Source organism: Haemaphysalis longicornis, unplaced genomic scaffold (assembly GCF_048455015.1).
Source record: "Haemaphysalis longicornis isolate Haplotype H1 unplaced genomic scaffold, Haemaphysalis longicornis Haplotype H1 scaffold_6, whole genome shotgun sequence".
Lineage (NCBI taxonomy): Eukaryota > Metazoa > Arthropoda > Arachnida > Ixodida > Ixodidae > Haemaphysalis > Haemaphysalis longicornis.
In genome coordinates, this window is record NW_027526407.1 from 81,476,123 (window position 1) to 81,490,612 (window position 14,490).

General features: G+C 48.1%; 1 protein-coding gene across 1 annotated transcript; it reads left to right on the top strand.

Annotated features, from left to right (window-relative positions):
- Positions 1-4,610: 4,610 nt before the first annotated feature.
- LOC144141719 (ras-related and estrogen-regulated growth inhibitor-like protein) lies at positions 4,611-12,621 on the top strand. The gene is made up of 3 exons (XM_077673231.1): positions 4,611-4,961; positions 10,314-10,447; positions 11,072-12,621. Exons 1-3 carry the CDS (start codon positions 4,868-4,870, stop codon positions 11,504-11,506), a joined length of 663 nt encoding a protein of 220 aa, XP_077529357.1. The 5' UTR covers positions 4,611-4,867; the 3' UTR covers positions 11,507-12,621.
- Positions 12,622-14,490: the final 1,869 nt, after the last annotated feature.

Genomic DNA, 14,490 nt, shown 5'->3' on the forward strand with positions numbered 1-14,490 from the left:
TCCACTTCAACAATCAGCACCCCAAGTCATAGACATCGAGCATGATATCAGGCGCCACATTAAAGTGCCGGTACTCCCGCGAAGCATGCACCCAGTGCATAACGCCGACGGGAGAGAACTAAGAGCCCGTGCTATCTTAAAGCAGTATGGAAGCCATCCTGCTGTGGCATACACGGACGCGGCCCTGTATCCCGGAAGGCGGGCCTCAGTAGCGACAGTTATTATAGGCCAAGAGCAGCGCGCGTGCGTATCACTGAACCGAGCCAACTCCTTACTCGCCGTGGAAGCGGCCATTGCCTTGGCGCTTCCCCAAACTCAAGTTGAGACTGGAATTACCGACTCTCAACAGGCTTGTCGCAACTTTTCATGCGGGAGAATACACAAAACTGCACTTAAAATATCGCAACAGAAGCCACTAGCAAGACCCCCCAAGATAATCTGGGCGCCTGCGCACATTTGAGTCTCAGGGAAGGATATTGCCCATCTCACTGCTCGAGGATTGACCGGCCGAGCACCTGAAGACGAAGATCTGCGTCCGCTTCCTCTAGTCTCGTATCAAGAGATTAGCGCGCACTATCGGCTACAGAGACAAACGTACGCCCCACCGCACAAACAACTACCCAAGGGCCACGATAGGATACTTCATGCCCTGCAAACTAATACTTACCCACACCCTAGCAGAAACCACTACATGGCCCCCACTTTGTATCCTTGTTTATGCTGCTTCTGTGGGGAATTCGGAACACTTTTTGCTATGGTTGGCGGCTGTACGCAAAGCCCACTTGAGCCACCCAAACCCTTCCACACAGTGGAAACAAAGTTATTTACTTTCACTGAATAGCTACACAGGTTCTCAGGGTACGCAAGATCTTGCCGGGTTTGACGCATTCGTTGGCTTGTCCTCTAAAGGTAACTGGTGTGGTCTCTTGCCGGAGTATCACCTTCGCGATTTGAACGTTTATTTTGTACATCTCCTCATTCTTTGTCTAACTTAGTGAAAATAGTACTCAATGTATAAATAAAGAAGACTCGAGGCCGAGTGGTTACTACTTCTGCTTCTGAAGCAGGAGGGCTCAATTTGACTTTCCAAAACATCGTCATCATCGTCATCAGCAGACTATTTGGTTCCACTGCTTGGGCCTCTCCCATTGACCTCCAGGAGCTTTGAAAACTTTAGAAAGGGCAAAAACATGTTTCGGAAACTGCGCTCACAGGCGCATACGCGGAGAAACCGCAGACGGACATACAGCAATGGTGACATTATGACATACATTTGAAGACCAACACAAACTGATAAAAACGCTCTGTAATAAAATGCTGAAGAATTGTCACTCAAATAAAATTACTTCACGAAAAGCCGAAAGAGAAGAAAAAAATATGCATACCACCACAAATCAAACCACAAAAAACGTACCTACGCTACAGTGAGCTACGTTACAGTGAGGCGCCTTATAAGATATTGTCTATATATTAGTTGTAGCTATACTTGTTAGCTACAAGTTACCCATGAAAAAGCCACGGAGTGAACTCTTGCACTAATCCTTAGTCGGTGACAACAACCGACCCACCATTCGCCACTGAATAGAGTGATATTGCGCAACATAAGCCTGAATAATTGGATGTTATGCTGGTGCGTAAGTGGTTATGCGCTGCATTTGTGTGCATTTACAAAGCCTTCTTCTCTGTAAGCCCTTACGACTCTGGGAATATTGACACTGCGTTGACAGTTATGACCGGGAGACAACTCATTGCGTCAGGGCACATACATACCTTTGATAGACGAAGATGAAAATGCATCCTCCCAGGTTATGATATCCCCGGCAGCTGCGTTTCTTTGCCAGAACGATTACGCACATCGCCTTGGCTGCACTGAGCAATCTGCATCACCGCATGACGAAATAGAACATCTTTTTTCAATGCCCAGGATTGCCCTTTGCAGTGGTGTTACATGTATGTAATTACCTTCTGATATAGGAAGGTTTAGAAGGAAGTGTTGCTGCAATCACCATGTTATTCAGAGTGCTGACAACACGTTAACCACCATAATACAGAGTGGTCACCCAGACGGGGAAAGAACAGCGGAGACAAAGTAGTTTATCAGTCACATAAAAAATTTCAGGTAAAAAAATTACACCCATCTCCCTGAAGGGAACCGTGAGTAGGATGCGGAGCGTCATGGGGGTTTCGTTTGCGTTTCCTTTATGTCTGTTAGCAAAATTTGGTGGAAATGTAGTGAACCCCGTAATGCTCATATATCCTGCTCATGGTTCCCGTCGGGGAGATGGGTGTAATTTTCCTTATTGTATGTGTATATACGCGAGTGAGACGAGACTGAAGTGGTATCTAAAGGACTTTATTTAGGTTTGCACGTCTTCTTACTTTGGGTATTACCGCCTTATGGTCACTGAAGTGCACAGTCAGTGAATCTCGTAGCAGCGGTTGTATGAAGTCGTCGCCGTTGCAGTTGGTAAAGACGAGATCGATACACGTCCCGTGGATTGTAGTTGGGTGTAATTGCTGTTAGTGTTTGCGCTGATGCTCTCACTTAATTGCGTCAGCACACTCACTGACGGGGCTGTTGCTTCCATCCTACTTCATCTGAAGAATCACGGAGTCAAGCGCAAGCACAACCGGAGTTGTTGTTGTTGTTGTTCCTCTTCCCTGGCACGTACCCCGTGGGGGATTGGCCAAGAAACGGTGGTGTGCGGACGCCGGACCACCGCCGACGCCGCGGGACATACCCCCGAGCATAAGACGCTACGCATCTAAAATGCATTCACATGACGAAAGGTAGATATTCCCTCACACAAAGCCAAGATAGTAGCACCAGGTTAATATTTGTGTGCACTACAAATACTAAACCAGTTGTTAGACTGCCGCCTTTCCTGCCATCTTCCTGCCGCCTTTCTAGGCCTGTTTTGTGTAGCGTAAAAAAGTATGTGCAAGAGAGTCCTCGTGGAAGTGAAAGCCAAGACGCCTGGTGTAACCACAACTGCTAGTGGTGATTGGATTGGATTGGAAAAACATTTATTGCGCCTGCAGTTGAAGTCCGAGTTACTTCAGACATGGCCAGTGTCGTCCTCGCTGTCGCCACCAGGCTTAAAGGCCCCCCGCCCGTTACCGGGCTGTGAAGACCGGTAATGGCCGACGCCACGATGCCCCGCTGGACGGCCTCGAGTTGGATGTCTTAGTTGTCAGATCGCTTTGCCTCTTCAAAGGCGGGCGGAAGTCTTCCTGATGTAGAATCTTCTGGGAAGTTGACACAGTCCCAGACGATGTGCTCAAGAGTCGCGGGGGCGTTGCGACACACCCTGCACGTACCGTCGGGGTGTGCCTCCGGGAAAATCTTGTGCATGAAAGCCGGGCTCATGACCGTTCGTGTTTGGAGCTGCCTATATATGACTGCCTGCTCCCTGCTCAGCCCTTTACACGGCGGCGGGAGCGCGCGTCTGGCGAGCCGACAGGCCTTGGTGATCTCTAAAGCTGGTCATTCGGTCTCTTGTGCTGAACCACAAGTGATCACCGTTAGACCCGGTGCGGTCCGTTTGTTCACGCGCGCGGGCGTGTGCGGTTTTGTTACGGTTTACTACTGTTGAGGATACCCACGCGGCCTAAATTAATCCCCAGCCTTCCACTATGGCGTGCTTTTTCATCCAGGTGCAGTCTCAGTGCGTAAAACACATTTTAAGCTCTCTCGTGGAGTTTGAGGCTTCCTCTCTCTCATCCAGGACATGTGTACTTATAACTTTCACTGGGATAGATAACGGTATATACTCTCCATTTATTTTATTTTTTTGTGTGGGGGGGGGAGGGGGGGGGGGTTCCCGCCTCCTTCGTTTCTTGTGCCTGAACTAAAAAGTGACCGTACAGGCGCCCAAGTCGAATTGTCCGCGTTCGACAATTTTCCGCACAAAAGGAAGGTGACATCCTTTACATGCATGGTGTAGCAATGCGTAAGAGGAGCTTTATTAAATAGGGTAGCGCGAAGGTGAAATCGTGAAATCTGGTTGAGTACAAATGCAGATTTTTATCGTATATCCGTACTGCTCTTTCCTCCATGGGGACTTCACGTGGGCATCTGTTCACGTGTTCTGTTAAGATTGCGTAAAGCATGCACGGGTAGTCACCCCCTGCCCCGTCTAACAAGGGCATACTCAATTGTTCACAGCGACATGCGTGCATTAAGAAACGTGCCGACGAAAATTCCGCTTCTAAAACCGCAGCTCAAGTGCAATATAACCAAGGCCGTTACAACACTGTCCGAACCCGTGGAATGCACATGGACAGAAGCAGCGAGATGCTGCAAGGTAACAGCCGCTTCAAACGACACGTGAAGTCATCGCGGCCTGTTCATAAGGATGAAGGCGCTTAGAACGCGCGTGCAGCAGAGTCCGAGAAGAGGCATTGACAGTCACGCGTAGAGCCCAACTTCAAGAAACTGCCAGCAAAAGCGCCGTCTTCGCACAGCGGGAGCTCCGGGTTCCAACCCCGGAGTAAGGAAAAAAAAGGAAGTGTTGGTCGCCAGGGGGGAGAAACCCCGGGGTGCGCCAGGCGCTCATTCAGAAGCGCACGTGGTGCGCGCGCGAGCTCCGATTGGCCCCGGCGGCGGGTCACGTGACGCAGCGGCCCGCCATAAAACGGCCGCTGCCCCTAGAGGAGAGTTCACTGAGAGGGCGTTTGCCGTACGAGCCGCAACGGGTTCTTACTCCCTTTCCGTGTTCGTCCGTGCCCTGTTAACCGCGTGCCGGTCGTGATAGGTGTGCGCTCTCGTGCTCCTGCGAGGATTGTGGCACTGACTGCTCGACCGAACGGGGCTTGTGCGCTTTGCGGCATCGTGGATCGACTAGCAGCGCGGATACCGGCGTCGATGCCTCTCGCAGCCGTGGCCATGAACCGCAAGAACAGCGGACTCTCGCCCATCCGTGTCATGGTCATGGGAAGCCGGAGTGTCGGCAAATCAGGTCAGTCAAGTGCGCATTCTTACTCTCTCGCGCATTTCACTTCACTCTCTCCACCCTCTCTTTCTTCCTTTTTCCGCCCGTGTATCTGCAAATAATCAGTAAATTCAGAACACCGGAAGCCTATCCCACTACTGCCTCTCCGGGTGTGTGCGAAGAGACAGCGTACACACTCGATTCGTAGTAGGGACAAGGATCGCAACAGATAGTACTTGTAATGGGAAATACCTGTAATGTTTCTGTTCAGTCTACAATAGAAGGTCCGTCGAGAAAGCGTTAGAGCAACCTGGCAACTGTAAACGGGATATTTGCGTATGATTCAAGTGTACAAGGTACTTTTAAAGGAACCGGCGTTTCTCCAGGTGAAGGTGGTAGCATATTCCAACCCGGTTTCTCAGAATTTCCACGAATATGTTTTTAGCTTAGTCGGAAAAACATGAACACGACGCCTGCATTTTCAATGGGGCGGACGCTTCTCTGCCACCATTGTTTTGGCTTGTAATTCATCGTTCATACATTATCTCCCATTCAAGTCCCGCTACGAAGTTTCCGTCGTCGTTCTAGCGTTCCAGCTAGCATCCCTCAAAAGTGTCCAATTCACCAACTCAAAGACGCCTTCGATGTGCCCCTTAAGCTCTTCGGCATGAGGGCCCGCAACAGGTTAGCACAAAAAAATCGCTGTCGCTTTATATCCCCGCTATTTGCCCTTCTTTTTTGTGGTCGTCGAGGTAAAAGCCCACCGAATCGCAGCTGTCGTCTGCCATGTGTTTTGCCAGCTGTCCAGCCGACGGCGCGTGGCACGGCGCGTGCGAGTTCCCTTCCCGGCGGTCAGGGGGCCGTTCCTTTTAACGCCGGAGGGGCCCTGAAAGACGCCAGACGCCACCTGGCGACTCCGGCAAGGCGGCTCTGTTTTGGTTTGCACTTATTCGCTTTTCTTGCGCCTCTCCGTTCGGGGTGCCTCCGCCCTCAAGGAATGGCTCCTCTCCCCCCGTCGGGGTCAGGAGAGAAAAATGTACAGTAATTGGCGGTTCCCCCGTCGCCGGGGCCTTGGCGTCTGGGCCACATGTGAAGCTTGTTTTCACCTCTGGGCCGTCAGTTTAAAGTACACCTTCCCTGGCTCTTAGAGCGCATCTGCTGAAGATTCCACTGGTCCACCCCCTCCCTTTCACCAACAACCTGAAAGCGGGGCGGCGGGTGAAGAGGGTGAGGGGGGCTGGCTGACCGGTGCTGATTTGCGCGCCCAATTTCCTCGGTTGCTGCCCTTCGCACTGCCTTCACTGTGACCGCCCCACCGAAAGCGTGTCGAAGTTTGTCGGCCGAGCGAAAGTGCCACGTGTTGTGCATTTATGACCTTTAGGGATCAGGCGGCCTGCCGTTAGGGCGATGAGGTATTGTGTGGGGAGGTGAAATAACGTGAGTCAAATCTCATGCGCAGTGGGTTCATAACGCAAGGAGGGCCAGTTCCCCCTCAATGCGCGAAGAAAGTCTCTCGAAGACGCTAGTGCGATTGAAATGTTACACCTGTTATTCTGTTGCAGATGTTAAGTTTCCTGCGTTACGTTTGGAGGCTGTTTGTACGCCCTGGATTGAATTCTTCATACGGAAGTTTGGACACTTGAACGGCAGTTTGCGATGTTGACGTTAACCTCAATAGTGTCAATGTATAAGGCAATGTCGTGCATCGTGCGCAAAGAAAGCTTAGAGCTAGCCGTGTTTCTGCCTTTTTCAGTTATTTTACGGCTATGCAGTGCAGAATTCATGTGACGTGTTCAAGATGATTACAAAAAGTACTGGCATATTACCGCTGCTTCGCGTGCCCAGGACATTATTGGAGAAACTACTACGGAATTTTCAAGTACATACGACACTTCTGCACGCAAGATCAGATCGTTAGGACAACAATGACATAACTACAAATTAATTGAAGGTGCACAAGTCCTATGCAGGCAGACGGCGCTGGTCACGGGCAAATTACAATCTTCGAATTTCGGTGGATAGTGTTCTCGATAAAAAGTCAGTCTCTCCATTCCGTTTTTCTCTACCTTAGGGAGAGAGACAAAAGCCTCGAGAGTTTCCCCACTCTGTCGGGTGCGTCACGACAAGCGGTTTTATAAACGATGACGCCGGACCAGTTCCTCGCGCCTCATCTGACGTTCTAGGAGAACCGTGGGAGCATAAGACAATTTGGAACCGAGATCGGATGCAGGCTTTCTATTAACGTCGATCGCGGTTCCTTCTCGGAAAGCCGCTTATTTCCCGGTAGAACGTGAGTTGCGAAACTGAGCCCACCTAATGACGGTCGCCTAGAAGTGCGTCGGTGTACGAGAGAGCAATACAAAACCAGAATACAAATTGGTTGAGTTGATGCGGGTTTATGTTGAAACTTGCAGCGCTAGACATAGACGCTATGGACGCAACGCCCCGAAGAACAAAAAGCTGTGGTCATTACTTGTTTTGTGTGCCTAGCGTCTCGTTAACCTCGCTGCGTACTTCGAACAGCCTTACGCACGCCATGAAGAACTGCAGTGTTTGGCCTTGTGGCACAGTTTTTTTACTGTTTGAGCACACAATTGAGCGGTGCTCAACGCCGTCATTGTCACGGGTAGTGACGTGGAATTGGCTTTGATGTTACCACGGATAGCGCGCGCTAGAAAAACTTATCTCACTTCAAAATCGAAGAGCTGACAAGTTTTCGTGGACCCGTGGCCTTGTAGACATCCTTTCTATGCTGAAAAAACCCACCGATGGGCGAAGGAAGCAAATATCCAGAATCACGTGGCCAGCTTACACACCGCCCATGAAGTCGATATTTGGAGGTGTCGTTACGATTGCGGCACCGTGAAGGCGTTACAAGTCCCGTTGGTGAAACCTTCCAATGATCAACTGCACCCACAATCTTCCGAAAATTATAGAGTGGTGGAACATGAGGGACTTAAGTGAAAGGCATCATAGGCTATTAGTGACGGACGGAGTGCTGATAACAGACCTGCCACTGGGTATTCGCCGAACGTGCACTGGAAAGCAAGCCAGAGTGAACGCTGACAAGGTGAATGATGTCTCTTGGGAGGGGTGTGAGAGAATACGAAGAGATCGTCGAAATAGTTGTTCGAAGTTGTACACTTGGAATAAGCGCCAGTGGTGCTGAGAAGCCCTTCCTTTGGGGATGAAAAGTGGCATTGACGAACGGCTATAGTGCGTGCTGGAACACCATTTTGTTTGTTCAGGCGTTTCATGCGGCATGGCGTCGGTACCACATCGTTCTTCGGGTTTTTTATATTCCGGTAATCGTAGCATTTCAGAGGCTTCTAGCTGGAGAGAGGTATTTCGAGTAGAAAATGCTGCATTTGAAATTGTAATGACGGTTGTCGCTGTCGTAAATATGTTTTGTCACAGTGTTATCTGGGGGTTTTAAAAAGCGACTCTCCAGTGCCCTGTTTTGCGTCAGTTACTTGGTTGGCTTGCTAATTTTCAAGCCTACACCTTTAGAACCGACACTGAAGTCGCAACTTCAACATTCGAAAGCGGTCCCAAACAAATTTCATCCATTTTTCCCGCTGGTGCGTCCTAGAAAAGCCGCCAGCAAGCACTCTCTGACAGGCCAAGGCCACGTCAATATGCTCCGCCTTTTGTGAAGCCCGAATTACCTGAGGTTTTTGGACGGGCAGGCACTGAGCGCAGCAAGAACGCCTGAGTTGCCTTCAACGCTTGGCTGCACCCACAAGCCAGACAAAACTTGAAAGTGCCTCACCGGCCAGAGTTCCTTCCACTGGTTTCTTCGCTCTCCGACTTCTCGGGACAGCCGCAACCGCAAGTCGACAGGTTCACTGAGAAAAGTAGACACAATCACGGCCGATTACGCAAACAAACCCTCCAATTCCGAGACGTGTGATGAATCTTAGGCCTTGTAGGTACTTGTAGTAGAATGAATGATCGCCTGCGCAGAGCACCCACGCTGCCTTCTCTGGCTGCACCTCCCACCTGAGTTAAAGGAGTGACTGACGGCGGGAGATGCGATACCCGAGCAGTGGCGGCCCCTTTGAGTGGATCATGCTTCCCACGCCACCGCAAGAGATCTCTGCAAATGCGGGGAAACCAGAGGGCGAGCGATGATGCCGGTCGCCTTTGATGTACCGGATGGCTTACTGTCCTAGCCCTGACTGTGCGACGTGCGCGGACGGCTAACCCGTATTCCACTCGCACCGGCAATGGGCTAGAGCGACGACAGCAGATCTTGTGCTGAAAGACATTTTTATTCGGCCAGAAACTTCAGGGATAAACTTGTCGCCACTACTGTCGGCCCCTTCAAAACAATCACGCCAGTCGTCTTACCATGAATGTGTTGTGAATTACCAGTTAAATCGGGAAGCAGGGATGGGGAGCACCAATACTTTCAGCCACCTGTATGGTTCCCACAGAAAGTGGAAATATTTATATGCCACGAATAGCGCATTATGTTTCCTAATTGTTAGTTCCGTACACTTTTCAAATCGTGTCACACAAACCATGCAGTCAAGGGAAGGGTGATGTCGATGCGGCTGACCGATATTTTCTCCTTGCTTCTCACCTAACTCTGGGATCGGTGCAGTATCTCAGGCGTTGAGCGGTAAAGCTCGCTTGGACACGAATAAAAGCAATAGCCCGCAGTTCGCATAGCAGGTTGCCTGACTGAAGCAGTGTGGTGGAGTTGATATCGCCGTCTCTGTGTGAGCACAGGAATGCGCTAGGCTTAGCGGGAAGATGGTGAAGCGAGATAATACTCAAATATATATCGAAACTTCAGCGACTGGTTTTTCCTCTTCACTTTTCCAGCTTAGGTTGGCGCGGGTGGAGGCTCCGGCGCACTTTTTCCTTTGCTGTCTTGTTCACTCTTTCTGTCCATGCCTTCTACTTCTTTCTGACATTCGAGATGAAAGGTTCACGCGGCTAATTCGATTTGAGATTTGTTTCCCCGTTCTTGTTGATAATAACGATTTGGGCCCGACAGGATTATGTTGAGCTCTTTTCTGCTATGGCGTAAAACCCCAGTAACTTGTGGAAGCTTTATAGCAATTTTCTTTTTAAATGAAGGTAATGTCATTCAAAATATCTTTGCTGGTTCGTTTCGCTTAGGGTTCAATTTCACGGCTTTTTTCATGTGTTTTATCGTGAACTGTCTCCCGCCCCGTAACCGTAAAATGAAAAATGCGGTATTATTATTTATAGCGAATGTCGTTTAGAGGCAGGAATATCTCCCTGGTTGAGTAACAAAATGTCTCTAACGAATGAAATCAATGAACAATTATTAAGAGCAACCATGATTCATTTCAATCTATCACATGTATGCTCAAGTTTTCGTGCCTTTTTTTCTCGTTGCAGCCGTCACTGTGAGGTTCCTGACGCGGCGCTTCATCAGCGAGTATTGCTCCCTGAAGGACCTGCTCTACAGACACACGGTTCTGGTCGACAACAGGACGTGTGAATTGGAGATCCTGGATACGTCGAGAAATCAGGTTGGTACTCTATTATTGCCGCTGTCGTTTACAGTCTCGCTGCAACTAAAACCGCAAAAGCAGGAGGAACATATGTTCGTTAGTTAAAGTGCATATAGGGTGAAATAAATACCAATAGAAATATGACGCAGAGTACTTATTTTTGTCAGGCTTTAAGTCCGAATGTGCTCACGGCTAAAGCTTAAGAGACGTTTCTTGAGTGCGCACGTATCGCTTGCAGTGCGTTGAAAGCACGTCCCGGAAAAGGTATATAGGCTGATGCTTGGTTAAATGCGACCGTTCTTAGTTTTTGGGTATGGATTGTTTTACAGCAGCGAATAGTTACGCCAGATGTTTTGGTATATTACAAGTGAATTTTAGATTCGCTTGACAAGTGTTTTTTTTTAATTTACAGAATGTATTATTCAGGTGAAATGATCTGGCACGGTTTTTAATGACATGCAAATAAGCAATATTATTTTGCGTGACATTTTTAAACGCTGAAAAAACAGTCATAATCGCATAACTGCACAGAACTTTAATCAATTCTGTTGTGCCGTAACGCTTCGCACTTTTGCGAACATTCTAAGAAAAAGTGGTGAGATCGGCCAGTCTCGTGACGAGTGGCTATTCTTGTACTTCCAGGATAGCAAGTTTCCGGAGGACAAGATGGGCTGGGCCGATGCACTGGTCGTCGTGTACAGCATCGAAGACCGGTGGAGCTTCGAGGAGGCGAGCATGTGCCTGCAGAAGGCTCAACAGCTATGTCCCTGCCTTCCCACAATCCTGGTGGCAAACAAACGGGACCTATCACATGTGCGCCAAGTGGACGTTGACGACGGCCGCCAGTTGTCTCTGAGCGTGCAGTGCCAGTTCTACGAAGTTTCGGCGGCCGACAGCTACGCGCAAGTCAGCATGGCCTTCCAGAGCATCCTTCGAGAGGTCCTGGCCACCAAGATCCTCCGATCTCTGACGCCCGTGAGGCGGCGTCTCACCGTTGTCACTGTCTCGAGGATGCTCGGAGCCGTCTTTGGCAAGAATGCCAAGCGACACAAGAAGAGGCCCTCTCTGTCGTTGTAAGATGGCGAGAGTTTGTGACTAGAACTGTGTACATAGAACACGATTGCACTCAAGAAAGGGGAGGCACTCTGAGGTCTCCGACTATAGCTCCCTGTGTCTTCTTGTGCCGTAATAATATTGGCCCACCGAACTGGACTCACTGTGTGCCATGTATCATTATTGTGCCAAATGTTCCGTTGCAGCTTATCTTCGTCAGGGTTTATTCGGTAACTGCCAGACGACCGATATATAAAGCTTGTGTTGTCCGACGATTAAGGTTGGGCTTCACTCTGTCGTCATTATTTGTACTACCACCAACATGACTGATGTTCACTGTGTGAACGACTGCATTCCTTTTAGTGTTTTTGTACATCTCTTGTGTGCCCGCTGTAAGCCAACAAATTCCCCTCAGCGATAACGTTCATTTTCATTGTTTCATATGTAAATTACATTATTTCTCAACATTGTATTGATATCCATGGCATCATGTGTGGTTGCCGCTGCCTCTGAGCTCTTTTTTCGGGCTTTGTCTCAGACAATACTCAAAGAGTAATCGCAATCGCACTTTGCAACTTTGTTCCACACATTACCGAGACCTTTTTCTAGTCAGTGTCTTGTTCAGTCTTACGAGACAATTTTTGTGACTGGCACAGGGTGCCATTTGTACAGCAATATGGGTTGCGGCAGATACCTTGTCGTATTTTGCTATTCAAACCATCTGCTGGGCCAACGATTGCAGTGCTCTTGTGCCACTGCCCAACTGTGATACAAAATGTTCCAGAATAACTTCTCTTGAATATCTTGTGCCAAATTCTGCTGAAACTGCCTCACGGTAATATCCCCAGCCAAATGGCGGCTAGATTACAAAAGAATCTAAGTAGAAGAAAAACAAATATTCATGTAAGCATGCCATCTATAACTGTTCCTATTGTAAAATTAAAAAAAAAATTTGGCCTTACTTTATGCTAACACACGACGAGTTTCTTGTACTTGCGTGTCGATCGGAAATCATTGGAATCCTCACTGGACAAAAACACTTCGCATGGCTTTTACACCGCCCTGTTTTGATGCTCAAAGTTCCTCTGGATGTCGTTCTTGATATACAGTAACTGCGTGCGACGCATCCTCAATAAAATGTCCTGTGAATTTTTGTATATGTGTTGTGTCAGTTTCTTTTTTTGGCACGAAAAAGTGCTCATTTCTGAACTGAGTGGGTAAAAATACGACAGTTAAATATTGTTAGGGGTCTTTCATGGACTGCCGTAACTAAAAAGTGATATGAAACTTACGGCAATACATGCAGGAATAAAAGAGGACGGATTATAGACGCTGAATAATAAGAGATTAAAATGTAAGATGAATCTTATCTTAGAATAGCATTAATCCGTTCCACTCCAAAGCTTAAATTTGAGTAAATGTGTTATTGCGTTGCTTTGAAGAGTAGGGACAAAAGTTTCAACCTAATTGGCGATGACAGGCGAAGTACTGTATACTGGGCTATATAACTGCCCTACGTAAAGTTAACTACAATTACAAACGCCTTTAACATGGCTTGCAAACCAAAAAGGGAGATGATAGTTGTAAGAAAGTAAATGAAAACAAAGAAAAGTGTTTGCTCAAAATCTTCCCCCTTTTTTCTAAAGCGTTTAAATCTCAGGTGCGCACTGCCAGATCTGGATAAAAGGTACGCGAGATTTTATAAACGTTGTTGAGGGGCGCCCAGCCAGAGTCATAGAAACCTTACCTGTGATAATAACTTTTTTAATAAGCACGGAGTATTTGGAGAGTGTTGTGAAGAGTCTCTAAAATAAAGGCATCATCGCGGATAACTATGAAATCTGCTAAGCCACGCGTTTAAAAGTGGATAACGTTACCACACATAAAACTTCACTTATCCGTATGCAGCTGAAGGACGCGCTTTTCTTCGCAATGGCCAACTGGATAACGGGTGCAAAGAGGTTTAACCGGCAAGTGAAATAAAAAATTAAAAGTGAAGCAGATTCGCCAAGTTAGGCGCTGCGCTTTGCTGGAACATTTGCATAGTGGCATAAGGCGGCAAGGTACAAGCCAGAAGTATTTTTGTTTGGGTAGCTACCCTGTCGCTCATCTAACCAGACAAGAATCTTCCTGTCTCGCATTATCTGCCGCACAGGTAAGCAAACCTGACAGCTTGATTGCAGTTACGACAGGCATTGTAAACAGGGTAAGTATAGTCGTGTCTTATTCCTCTACCATTCATAACTGCTGAGGGACTAAGCGTCGCCGGCTCTTAGCGGAAAGAACGCGGACGCCCGTTATGGAGGCAAACTCCTCCTTTATGCAAATGAGGGGCCGACGGCAGCCAGCAGCGGAGGTCGTTCTCTGCCATGGGTTTCTTGACCGCGTTGTACGGTTCACCCTGGCTGGTTGTCAATCAGTCCTTCTTACGAAGGAACTGAATTTTTTTTTATGCTGGCACACGTATATTGTCGTGACTGCAGCACGTAGACAATACGTTAGCTTTAAGGGCAGAATAGAAAGATGCGAAATGTGCCCAGATTTAAAACCAGCACCACCATGCTTCTCAGCTTAAAGGCGGCATGAAGACAACATAGACTTATGGTTCATTAAAAATACCGCTCGACCCCGATAACCACGATACAAATTTATCGGAAACTCCCGACAAATAATCGGGATATTTAAAAAATATTAAGAAAAAGCCACTCCCCAGTCATTTTTGGACGATTCTTTATGACGTCACACAATGTTGGTTGTGCGATTGGCAGCAACGCGCGGCATGAATATTCGCAAATTTTCTTGCTGTTATATCCCATCGCCTGGATGTGCACTGAAGGCACTGATGCCAATCCGTTGCTACCTTCTCGAATACAATCTTTAAGATTAAACAGAAAGTAAAGGGCTGCCGGTGTATAAAAGTGTCCCGTGAGACAGAGCGTTTTAAACTGATAACGACAGTATAACAACTATAGCCATACGTAACAAACATCACAGTAAGATTTTGAATT